This window comes from Moschus berezovskii, chromosome 3 (genome assembly GCF_049115385.1).
Source record: "Moschus berezovskii isolate FMDL1 chromosome 3, NW_MosBer_1.0, whole genome shotgun sequence".
In the NCBI taxonomy this organism is placed as follows: domain Eukaryota; kingdom Metazoa; phylum Chordata; class Mammalia; order Artiodactyla; family Moschidae; genus Moschus; species Moschus berezovskii.
This window is the reverse complement of record NC_142462.1, coordinates 17,080,011-17,092,265: the sequence shown is the minus strand read 5'-3', so window position 1 is coordinate 17,092,265 and position 12,255 is coordinate 17,080,011. Positions and strand designations below refer to the sequence as shown.

The 12,255-nt window shown below is 40.7% G+C and overlaps 1 protein-coding gene across 1 annotated transcript; it reads left to right on the top strand.

Moving 5' to 3' along the window:
* Positions 1 to 3,600: 3,600 nt before the first annotated feature.
* On the top strand, positions 3,601 to 8,367 carry TFPI2 (tissue factor pathway inhibitor 2). The gene is made up of 5 exons (XM_055420436.2): positions 3,601 to 3,886; positions 4,164 to 4,346; positions 5,673 to 5,852; positions 7,016 to 7,186; positions 7,552 to 8,367. The coding sequence occupies exons 1-5, from the start codon at positions 3,799 to 3,801 to the stop codon at positions 7,632 to 7,634; spliced, it is 705 nt and encodes a 234-aa protein (XP_055276411.2). The 5' UTR covers positions 3,601 to 3,798; the 3' UTR covers positions 7,635 to 8,367.
* The last annotated feature ends 3,888 nt before the right edge of the window (positions 8,368 to 12,255 follow it).

Sequence of the window (12,255 nt, the reverse complement as noted above, 5' to 3'; positions counted from 1 at the left end):
ATTCTTTCTATTAATACATGAAGCGAAAAGTGATCACACATTGCTATCAGCTGAGCGCAAAGAACAGAACTGACAACAGTCAATGCTCAGTGGTACCTGCGTCTCAGTCTCAATCCTTGAATCTGCTTTCAGTCCATTTGGGAGACATATTTAAACACATTCAGAAGAATGGAAATCGATCACCTTTGAAGTTGAATCAGCTTTTCTTCTCAACACTGTTGTTGTTCAGCCACTCAGCCGTGTCTGACCCTTTGTGACCCCATGGACTGCAGCACGCCAGGCTTCCCTGTCCTTCACCATCTCCCAGAGGTTGCTCAAACTCACATCCATTGAGTCAGTGATGCCATCCAACCTTCTTGTCCTCTGTCATCCCCTTCTTCTCCTGCCGTCAATCTTTCCCCAGCATTAGGATCTTTTCTAATGAGTTGGATTTTTGCATCAGGTGGCCAAAGTATTGGACCTTCAGCTTTAGCATCAGTCTTTCCAATGAATATTCAGGATTGATTTCCTTTAGAATTTACTGGTTTGATCTCCCTGTAGGCCAAGGGACTCTCAAGAGTCTTCTCCAACACTACAGTTCAAAAGCATCAATTTTTCGGAGATCAGTCTTCTTTATGGTCCAACTCTCACATCCATACATGACTACTGGAAAAACCATATGGACCTTTAACAGCAAAGTACTGTCTGCTTTTTAATACTCTTTCTAGGTTTGTCATAGCTTTACTTCCAAGGAGCAAGCATCTTTTAATTTCATGGCTGCAGTCACCATCTGCAGTGATTTTGGAGCCCCAGAAAATAGTCTGTCACTGTTTCCATTGTTTCCCCATCTATTTGCCATGAAGTGATTATCTCAACATGATCCTGGCTAAATGTCTGGTAAAGTTTCCCTCCCCTATTAGTATTTGGGAGGTATTGGGAAGATCTAATCTGATTCTCAGAGGAGTATATCTTTCCAAAACCAACTGGCTGCCTCAGTGTTTGACTTGCTGGAGCCAGCTCACATTGGCTCTGGTGAACTCGATTGTATTCATCCATTTCCAACCCTGGTGGTTTGGAATCAGCCATAACTGGGAGCATTTACGCCATGGAAATCAGTAAAATATTCAAACCAAGACACCCCTCCCCCATTTCTTTTTTCCTTCCTGGCAAACTGGTTGTTCAACCTTTACGCTTATAACCCTGTCACTCTTAACTATAGATATCTAGCAATCTGACAGTATAAGTGACACAGAATATTTCCAGACCAGGCCAGTTTTCCTAGGAATATGGTTCTTTGCTATGACACCAGGAAAAGTGAAAACTGGCCCTAGGCGTTACATGTGGAAATATCCCAGATTACTAACTCACCTTGAGCAGAGAGATTATCCGAAACTGGAAAGAACTCTTGTAAACTCCCTCCAGAATCTTCAGAAGAAGCCAGGAATAGTTACTCTCTTAAGAATATTAAATAGAGCAAGAGGAAAAGGCGGAGGAAGGAAAGACACAGTCATCAAGAGAGCCCATTAAAATATTCTCCAAAAATGTCCTTAACGTTTATATAAAATCCCAGTGTGGATCGTTTGTTTTGTATAAATAAAAGGCTAGGCTCAGGCTATTACGTCAAAGAACCAATGAATGGTAATAGACACACTGACACTGAGAAATGTATGGGAAGCAGCTGATTTGGTCAAAGCTTCAGGACCTACTCACCCCATCCCCCAAGGCTCTTTGGATTTTCCTGTTCCGGGTCCAAAAACACAGTTATGACTCAAACACATGGCTGATAGGGGTGGAAAATCATTTTGGAAAACTATTTGGCAGTTTCTAACATCTCACTCGGAGAAGGCAACGGCAAGCCACTCCAGTAGTCTTGCCTGGAAAATCCCATGGATGGAGGAGCCTGGTAGGCTGCAGTCTGTGGGGTCGCTAAGGGTCAGACACGACTGAGCGACTTTACTTTCACTTTTCACTTTAACACATTGGAGAAGGAAATGGCAACCCACTCCGGTGTTCTTGCCTGGAGAATCCCAGGGAAGAGGGGGCCTGGTGGGCTTCCTTCTATGGGGTCACACAGAGTCGGACACGACTGAAGTGACTTAGCAGCAGCAGCAGCAGCAACATCTCACTGGAAAAGACTCTGATGCTAGGAAAGGTTGGGGGCGGGAGGAGAAGGGGACGACCGAGAATGAGATGGCTGGATGGCATCACCGACTCTGTGGATATGAGTTTGAGTGAACTCCGGGAGTTGGTGATGGACAGGGAGGCCTGGCGTGCTGTGATTCATGGGGTTGCGAAGAGTCGGACACGACTGAGCGACTGAACTGAACTGAACTGAACATTTTAAAATATTTTATTCGAGAGTAATAATAGTTGTTTGCATACACAAAGCAGCTTTATTCATAGTAGTAGCCCCAAATGAGAAATAATACAAATGTCCAGTAACAGGACATTAGTTGCATACTCATACATTGCAAGACTACTCAACATTTACAAGGAACAAATTCTAAAATAGCATGTGAGTGTGTGTGTTAGTCGCTCAGTCGTGTCTGACTCTTTGGGACCCCATAGACTGTGACTCGCCAGGCTCCTCTGTCCGTGGGGTTCTCTAGGCAAGAATACTGGAGTGGGTTGCCATTCCCTTCTCTAGGGGATCTTCCCAATCCAGGGATTGAACCTGGGTCTCCCACATTGCAGGCAGATTCTTTACCATTTGAGCCAAGAGGGAAAGCCCCTACAATAGCATATGTGTGTCTTAAAAACAGTAAAGTGAAGTAGAAAACAGTACATATTTTATGATTCTGTTTGCATGAGATTTAGAACAGGGAAATCCAATCTATGATGATCAGAAGAGTTATTGTCCCTGGCCTAGGGTTGGAAGGATGGACTGGGAAAGGGTATAAGAGAATGTTCTGGGGTGATGGAAATGTTCTAATGTTCTAATTCTGGATTGGAGTGGTGATTACAAATATAATTGTCAAAATTGATCCAAATATACACTTAGACATATTATGAGCCCATGAAATGTAAATTAGACCTCTACTGAAATACAAATATGTGTGAAAGTGTTAGTCGCTCAGTCATGTCTAACTCTTTGCAACCCTATGGACTGAAGCCTGCCAGGCTCCTTTGTCCATGGAATTCTCCAAGCAAGAATAGAGTGGGTTGCTATTCCCTCCTCCAAGGGATCTTTCCTACCCAGGGACTGAACCTGGGTCTCCTCACTGCAGGGGGATTCTTTACCATCTGAGCCACCAGGGAAGCCCATATTTATGTATAATGGTAAATATATACGCATATGCTTACATTTCTAATCTAATTAAAGGATCTAATGTAATAAGCTCCGCTTCCTTGGGCCCTAGGAGTTTCACACTTTCTACCCGCCAAAAACATGGACTTTGTGCTTTCAAAGTGTGGATTGAGGCCCCTGCATGATGCTTTAAGTTGGAACCTTGTGCAATCACACCCAGGTCATTTCCCTCAAGCCCGTCGACTTCCCATCTCTGACACAATGCTTCATCTGGGTCATCCCCGCAGAGCCACGGGAGAAAGTGTGGGGGCAGATTCAGCTCGGCGGGGAATTCCTCTCCCTCGCACACACTTTCCAGCGCAGGGAGGCGGCGGGGTCACAGAGCTCACGGGGCATGAATCAGCCTCCCCTCCAGGCTCCACGAAGGCGCGCTCCGCCCTGTCCCGTCTCTGAGGGCCGCTGACCCTACAAAAGCAGCGGCACCCACCGCGCTGGAATCCAGACCGCCTGGAGGCTGGACGCTGTGCACCCTCCTCCCCTCCGCCCGCCGGCACCGTCTGAATCCGGACACCATGGACGCGCTTCGCCCCCTCTGGCCGATGCTTCTGTCGCTGCTCCTCGTGCGAACTGCGCTGGGTGACGCCCCGCAGGCGCCGCCAGGTACCCCACCAACCCGCGCCCAGGGGACCCCTTTGCGCCCTGGCCAGGCGGCCGGGGCTCCGCGGACCCCTGCACCCGCCCTCTGTGCCTTGCTTTCCCCGACTTCCTATCGTGCGCCGCAAGTTTGCACTTTCTGTCTCTGTAAGGCCCTTCTGCTGGGCTGGGAAGCTGCTGGGACAAACCTCCCCACCCCCGCCGCCCCGGGGGCAGCCTCTCCCTCCACCGAGATTGCGGCCGACCTCCTGCTCTGACTCTGGTTCTCCTGCCCCTCCTGCAGGCAATAACGCGGAGATCTGCCTCCTGCCCCCGGACGACGGGCCCTGCCGGGCGCGGATCCCCAGTTACTACTACGACAGGTACACGCAGAGCTGCCGCGAGTTCATGTACGGGGGCTGCGAGGGCAACGCCAACAATTTCGAAACTTTGGAGGCCTGCAACGAAGCCTGCTGGAAAATTGAGAGTAAGTGCTCGCTCCCACGCCCAGAGCTCCTGTACTGCGGCAGAGAAGGGCTAAGTGGGAAATGAGCTTATTTTTCACATCCCATTTTCTATAGTAAGTTTCATCCTTGATTTTCTCCGATACTAAGTTAGGCGTATTGCTTTTCATTTGATTAAAAGTGATCGTGAAACTTCCAACGACAAACATTTCCTCTCCCTTAACTGGCGTTTATCATAATTCAGTGTGTGTGCAGACTCCGGAAAGATTTCACCTAAGGCGTAAGGATGCAAGAGTGTCATGTATTAGGTGCAACATAAGTGCCTGTCTGTATTTATCATTGGTTCTAAACCTATGGTTTTTAATGCCTCCTTGAGAGGGCATTTTTCTCTTGTCCACTGTGTAGCGATCTGAAATACTTTCAGAGGATTTTGTTATTAACATATGAATATAGCTAATTATAACCTTACTTTTGTCCCTTGATACCCAAAGAGATCTTGGGTTAGTATAGAGATATAAAAAATATAGAGATTCACAATGCTGTTTGCAATTTTATTTTAATTATGTTTACTGTCTCTGTGAAGGCCTGTAATAGCACATGGGGCTCAGCTGTTAAAGGAACTGAGCCAGGGAAAAATGTGTATTCCTATGAATAAGTTTGATTAATTTCATGCGTAGAAACAATCAGAACACTCTGAGAGAATAATCTTTCCAGGAAGCATGAAAAATTAATAGCTGAGTCAGGTCTGGAGACACTGTTAAAAAAACGAAACAAAAGCTGAATAGAGTTGTCTCTCAGTGTCTTTGGTGACTGGTTCCAAGACCCAACTCTCAGATGCCAAAATCCACAGTATTTGTGTATAATCTGTGCACATTCTCCCTTATATTTTAAATCATCTCTAGATTCCTTACCGGCACAGGACAAATTCAAGCTTTGGTTTTTTGTTTTTTTTAATGAACTTTCAGGAATTACTTTTTCCTGAATATTTTCTCTCTGGGTTGGTTGACTCTGCGGAATGCTGGACCCATGTATATACAATCTTGTTGTAGCTGGACTAATGGACAATCTTCTGGGCCTTTACTGCTGCTGCTGCTAAGTCACTTCAGTCGTGTCCGACTCTGTGTGACCCCATAGACGGAAGCCCACCAGGCTCCCCCGTCCCTGGGATTCTCCAGGCAAGAACACTGGAGTGGGTTGCCTAGCCCAGCACTAAATACCATGCCTCCCAGCCCCACCCCTTCTCTGCCCCTGGCCACCACCAGTGGCTTCTGAAAATACAGTGAAGTTTTAAAGGAAGAGTAAGAAGGCTCATTTTTTACTAACATTGCTTTATGCCCTCCTTTTCCTAGAAGTTCCCAAAATTTGCCGGTTAAAAGTGAATAAGAAGCAGTGTGGGGAGCTCAGAGAACAGTATTTCTTCAATCTAAGTTCTATGACTTGTGAAAAGTTCATATCTGGCGGGTGTCATAGCAATGAGAACCGGTTCCCAGATGAAGCTACGTGTATGGACTTCTGTGCGCCAAAGAGAGGTAAATACTGTCTTTGTGGTGTTTGTACTTCATTTCTTTATTTAGACTTTAGGGTGAAAACATTAATAATTTGATGTGAAATTAACCCAGTTTGCATTCTGATGATTTCACATATGATACCAGTCTGCACACTACTGCCCTGTGAGGGAATATTTTTACATGTGAGAGTGTGAGCTAGAAGTTTAATAGCTTGCCAAGTTCTCAGGGCTGGAAAGTGACGAAGCTCTGATTCAAGCTTTTACTTCCTCTTCTGCATTGTTTCTTTAGAGCTATTTCTCATCTATTTAACCTGCACATAAAAAAACTACAGTGTTCATTAATGAATCACATGTATGAAATCAGGTATATATATGAGATAGTGTGATAGAGAGAGAGACTTAAGCTGGTGAAACCTGAAATTTTCTAAACTTTTTCATTAGATTTCTGTAATGATTAATTTCTTTAGTAATTACAGATTGTAGCACAGATTGATCTCTCCTCCCCATGTCTTACCTACATACCCCATGCGATCCCTAAAATGATGGCTTACTTAGGTAGTGGGTAATGTTTGTAGAGACAGTCCAGGCATTTTCCGTAGGCACAGCAGAGACATGTACACATAGATAAGTTCAACAAACAAGGGAAATTTGCTTTGGCAGTCTCTGATAAAGCTCTGTAGCTATACCATTAATTAATTCAAGCAAAATCTTGAATTAATGAGGAGTTGCTTGTTGGTGGTGTTCTCTTAAATTGTTTATGTAAATGTAAGTGTTCCAGTGGCTACCTGGGAATTAGGTATATGTATTCTTGATTAATAATGGAAGGAGAGCTGATAGAAACATTGAAACTACCAACACAAGAGAGTGTGCCAAAGCATGTCACATATTTTCTCTTGAAACATAGCTCATTTTTACCTGACCATATATGTTTTGGGGGTTTAACTTCTTTACACATTCAAATGATACAAGGATATAGCTTGAAATTCTGTCTACTCCATAAGAATTTATGATGAACAAACTATGTGTTTGCATTTAAGGCACACTTTTTAAATGGATTAGTATAATATTTTGGATTCAGAAAGAAGCTTCTATGGGATTAGATGTTCTTCAGTTACTTCAGTAATCAGCACAGCCTATTATTTCCAGTATTACTGCATTTCTAATTTTATTTTATTTTCCATTAAGCTCCAGCATTTTGCTACAGCCCCAAAGATGAGGGGCTGTGTTCTGCTAATGTCACTCGCTATTATTTTAACCCAAGACACAAAACCTGTGAGGCCTTCACCTATACTGGCTGTGGAGGGAATGACAATAATTTTGTCAACTTGAAGGACTGCAAACGCACTTGTGTAAAAGGTAATGTTTTGGTTTTTTTTCTTATTCAGTTTTTAAACTAACTTTATACATAATTCATAAAATTACTTTATGTACCCATTTTACTAATAGCATATTGCCATTTCTAGACTGCTGCTACATAAATAGATCTTTAGTACTGATCAGTTTTGTCTAAATGCTTACACAGGCTAACTATAGTAGGCAGTAGCTGTGTCCTGATATTTTAAAGGTAGAATGTTATTAACTTAGTGGATAGTGAGTAAAACTAACTTTATACTCATTAAAAGTAAGGTGAGTTGGGTTTGTAAGAATGTCAGAAATGGTGATTTATAGTGAGCCTACAGACTAGGGACATATGATGTTTATTTTTATTTTGTTGATCTTAGCCTTGAAGAAGGAAAAGAACAAGAAGATGCCCAGACTTCTCTTTGCCAATAGAAGACTGAAAATTAAGAAGAAGCAATTTTAACCAGCTTCTTTTTTTCCCTGTGTGTCATCTTGTGAATATCCTTATGGTTATATCTGAAGGACAACATGGTAACACAGGCAAGCGAATCATCAGTGATTTATTCACCAGTTCCTACATGTTACATTTTTTATTTGTGTATTTTTTAATACATAAGTAGCTGCTATTCAAATGTGAATCTATTGTTTTAAATACGCTATTCAGCTGTTTTTTATGAGGTTAAGTTCTTGCTGTGCGTGAGATATAAAAGCAAATAGGACTCACTCAGTTCTTGGGGTTGCTCTCCCTGATTTCAGAAGATGATGTAACTGAAAGACATAAGACAATATAATCATATTTTTTAACATATAGGATCATAAAAAGGACCAGCAAATATATTTAATTTTGCTTTTAAAAATTAGATTATATTTTAGGCCCAAGGAGACAAATTTGAAGATTTACCAATACTTCAAAAAATGTTACAAATGCTATTATGTAGATCCTGCTAACTTACTTTCATTTCTGTTGTGTCATTTAAAAGGTAATAAAGTAACGTTTTTGACTGAATTAAAAAGCTAGTACATTAATTATATCAGAAATGTTCTCCTCGGAGGGGGAAAATTCTCTCTGTTCATCTATCCGTCCATCCCCACTCAGCATATGTTGTTAAAATTTTTGTACTGTATTTATATTATATCAGAGACAATGCATACATTTAATAATTTAAATTCCACTAATAAAGTATTTCTGATAAATACGATCATTTCATTTAAACAGTTTTTTCTTTCTCTGTAACAACAAAATTTTTTTTTAAATTCCTACATTTTCTTGGCAAGAGTAATATTTAAAAGTTTGCCCCTGATCTGGCAAAAGTATAAGTACATTTGTGCTTTTCTTGAACAATCCTTCTTTTAAAAATCTATCCCAAAGGTATGACAGCAACAACAACAAAATGAAAATGTTATATGCCATGGTTGATGTATTATTTGAAATAAAACCAAAAACTGGAAACAAATGAGACACTTATCATTAAGGGGTTGGTTGAAGAAATTATGGATGAAAAATGAGCAGATTATTTATATGTGAATATCATCTGATCCTCAGAATACATTTAAAAAAACAGGGTCTAGAACAATGTGACTAAATACACATTCACAAATAATAGAAGATATAAAGATATTATATTAAAAATGGTTACCTATAAGATGAAGGAAGATGTGAATGTACCTTACTATATAGTTTTGATCTTGGACCATGTAAAGTTTTGTGTCATTTAAAACCAAAATTAAATTTAAAAAATAAAAAGCATTTTTCTAAAATTGGAAACCAACCAAAACAATTGAACCTAAATAAATATTAAATAATGGCATAACTGTGAAAAGGGTATATGATTATTTTCAGTTACTTTCAAAACTAGTAATTTGACTATGTATCTTTTGGAAAATATAATCCAAGAGTCAAATAAATTCTGAAAATGCATTTTGTAGTGTTATTTTGAACCTATTATATATAGAATACTATATAATATATTCTGTAAAAATGTGTCTCCCACCCTTTCATTGCAAAGTCTTTGGCTCAATGACAATCCAGCAGTAGTAGGTACAGCTACTGTCCAGATTATAGTCACTAAAAGAAACCAGAGGTCTTGAGAATAATCGCTGAGTATAGGTCTGGAATAAGAAATCTGTGAGATGAACCTGGGCCATTTCATTAAATAAAGCAAGGAAACTATGAAAGCCTAATGAGTCCTATCACAAGAACAGGAGAGTACCATTAGGGAAAGAGGCAATATGAGCATAAAACAAATATTGACCACAATATACGTAAGTATATAAATATGAATATAACATGAGTTCATCATTACACACACACACACACGCACGCACGCACCTCCCTGGTGACCCTTGAAGGTTGCTAGAGCACTATCTCATTACTTTGAAAACTAATGAATTAAGAGAAATAATAAAGGACTTATTTTTTTTATTTAGTCTTAAAAACTAAACAGTGTATGAGACAAAGTTACTCACAGAGGAATCCCACCTAATACAGGCAATAAAATGTTAGAAGATACCCCTAGTGAAAGTGTGCATCTAGGTAATGATTATCCGTGGATGCTGAATCCAGGGCATGAAAGATTGATGGAGGACAGTTTCATGGAGCAGTGAGACTAATGGATAATTTTAACCTTACTAAAAGTGTGCCAACACACATTATTCACTTCTGGATATGAGGTAACAAGAAATGGACACCCCGGCCAATGAAGTGATCTTACAGACAGAAGGAGGGAAAAAAATTGAGCCTAAAGTTAAGCAAGTCTCTAGATCTCATTACCTATCACTGTACTGCCAGATTGTAAGGCACACTTGCGGATAAAGGAGCAAGTTCTAAGAGACCAGGGAAAGTCAATCAGCCAAATCCATAATACTGGACACTCTACAAGACAAACATCCTAGTTTCTCCAACAAACCAAAGACATTTTTAAGAGGAGGAAAAAGAGGAGGAGGCAGTGCTTTTATAGAGTGTGAGATTTAACAACAACAAAAAAGCATGTCATTAAAAGTTTTCAGTTGAGTAAGGCCTGTATTTAGGACTTTTTTTAGTGGTTTCTGAGAATGATTACAGCAAAAGGATCTTGTATGTGTTCTGGGATTGTTGAGTGAGTGATAAAGAGTCTTTGTGGGGGACTTGGGGAGTTCCAAGCACTACAGGGAAAACTTGATTTGCTATTCGTCACTTTTAACCCAGGTTCATGGACCTGATTCAGCTTACAGCTGCAGTTTTCTATTCAGCAAGGGTCAAAAGTGGACTTTTATACAACTGTTCTAATACTCCAAACCTCTGCAATTTTAATTCAATGAAATAACAAATAAAACTGTTGTAGGATGTTCTGCAGTCGAAGGGAAATTCCTTCTTGCCACAATCAGCTTGAAGACAAGTCACTACTGTGGTTTCACCAGACAGACTGATTAAAAGAAATGCCCCAGTGTGTGACACGAAAAAGGAGTGGGCTTGCTTTCAATATCACACTCACTACTGAAAAAAGTTATTATGGACCACCGCCCGTGTGCGCATATTGTACATGTTCACTCATAGAAACTGCGCCTGGAGCCTTTCAGATTCTTGAATCATGGTACCTCCAAAGTGTCAGTCACTCCATCGTGTCCAATTCTTTGTGACCCCATGGACTGTAGCCCGCCAGGGTCCTCTGTCCATGAATACTCAAGGCAAGAATACTGGAGTGGGTAGCCATTCCCTTTTCCAGGAGATCTTTCTGACCCAGGGATTGAAGCTGGGTTTCCTGCATTTTAGGCAGATTCTTTACCTACAATCTGAGCCACCAGGGAAGTCCCAGTATCTCCAAGTGTACATGCTATTTCTGCCAAAAGTCTTGTAGACATTTAGGCAATGATGTTTTTCAGTGAGGGACTGTCCTTTGGCATGGCCTTCCTTCTATTGTAACAGTGCTTGTAGAAGCTTGTCATTACAAGTGTCGTGTTTCTCAAAAAAAAAAAAAAATACTGGTCTTTGGATAAAAATACAAAAAAACAGAAAAGTGCAAACTGCAAACTTTAAATATTCATTGCCTATATATTGTTATAAATTTAGAGATGGAGGCAAGCAAATGCGGAAATCAAAATCATCTAAAGTTATTTCTTCTCCCTTCACTCACATATTCAGTTGGTTGCCAAGTGTATCTACTCAGTCCTATTCTGTGTTGTGTGTGCTCAATCGAGTCTGGCTCTTTGCAGCCCCATGGACTGCAGACTGCCAGGCTCCTCTGTTCATGGGATTCTCCAGGCAAGAATATTGGAGCGGGTTGCCATTTCCCTCCTGACCCAGGGATTGAATCCATGTCTCCTGTGTCTCCTGCTTTGGCAGGTGGAGTTTTTACTACTAGTGCCACCAGGGAAGCACATGCCTATTTTAAGCCTCCTTATTCCAGGAAAATTAAAACATTTTCCTAAGTTTCCTCCATGTCTATGTCTGCTCCATATCCAATCATTCACACTGATGCCCAAGAAATATTTATAAAAAAATCTTATCAATTTACTCTTCTGCTTAAAACTCTTTAATGATTTTCTGTTGAATCTTCACGTTACTGTCCAAGCCCCTGTGTGTCATTTAAGACTTCTTACAAGTAGGCCATAGTATTCTCCTCCAGATTGATCTACCCCATTCCACCATCATCTGTAATGTACAATTCAGCTGCACTAGATTACGTTCAGTTTCCAAAACACGTCATACTGCCTTATTTTTGTATCATATGGTTATCAAATTTTGTGCATTAGAACCATCTGGGCATCCAGGCACTTATGCAAACTTCTAAGCCCCATGTCCAAGTGTTTTATTTAGTGGTTTGAGTTGACACTCAAATGATGTACATTAAAAACCCTGACTCCAAATGATTAGGATGAATACTTGAATCACACATTGAGGAATACTTGGCAAGCTGAATTGACTTGTTGGCACAGCTTTCCTTGACCCACCTCAAGCAAGTTTAACCATTTGTCCCTTGGGCTTGGCTATACCTGATACAACTCCTAGACAGATTAATACAGTATTCATTTTCCTAGGAGTTTTATTGTTAGAGTGTCTGGGTTTTTCAAGCAAAATTAAGAGGATTTTCTTTCATTTTAAAATATAT

What these genes read in the sequence shown, in the direction of transcription:
- TFPI2 (XM_055420436.2), top strand. Translation starts at nt 3,799, where the DNA reads ATGGACGCGCTTCGCCCCCTCTGGCCGATGCTTCTGTCGCTGCTCCTC. An exon ending in AGCCTGCTGGAAAATTGAGA is followed by an intron (nt 4,347 to 5,672) that starts GTAAGTGCTCGC and finishes TCCTTTTCCTAG; the next exon opens with AAGTTCCCAAAATTTGCCGG. An exon ending in CAAACGCACTTGTGTAAAAG is followed by an intron (nt 7,187 to 7,551) that starts GTAATGTTTTGG and finishes TGTTGATCTTAG; the next exon opens with CCTTGAAGAAGGAAAAGAAC.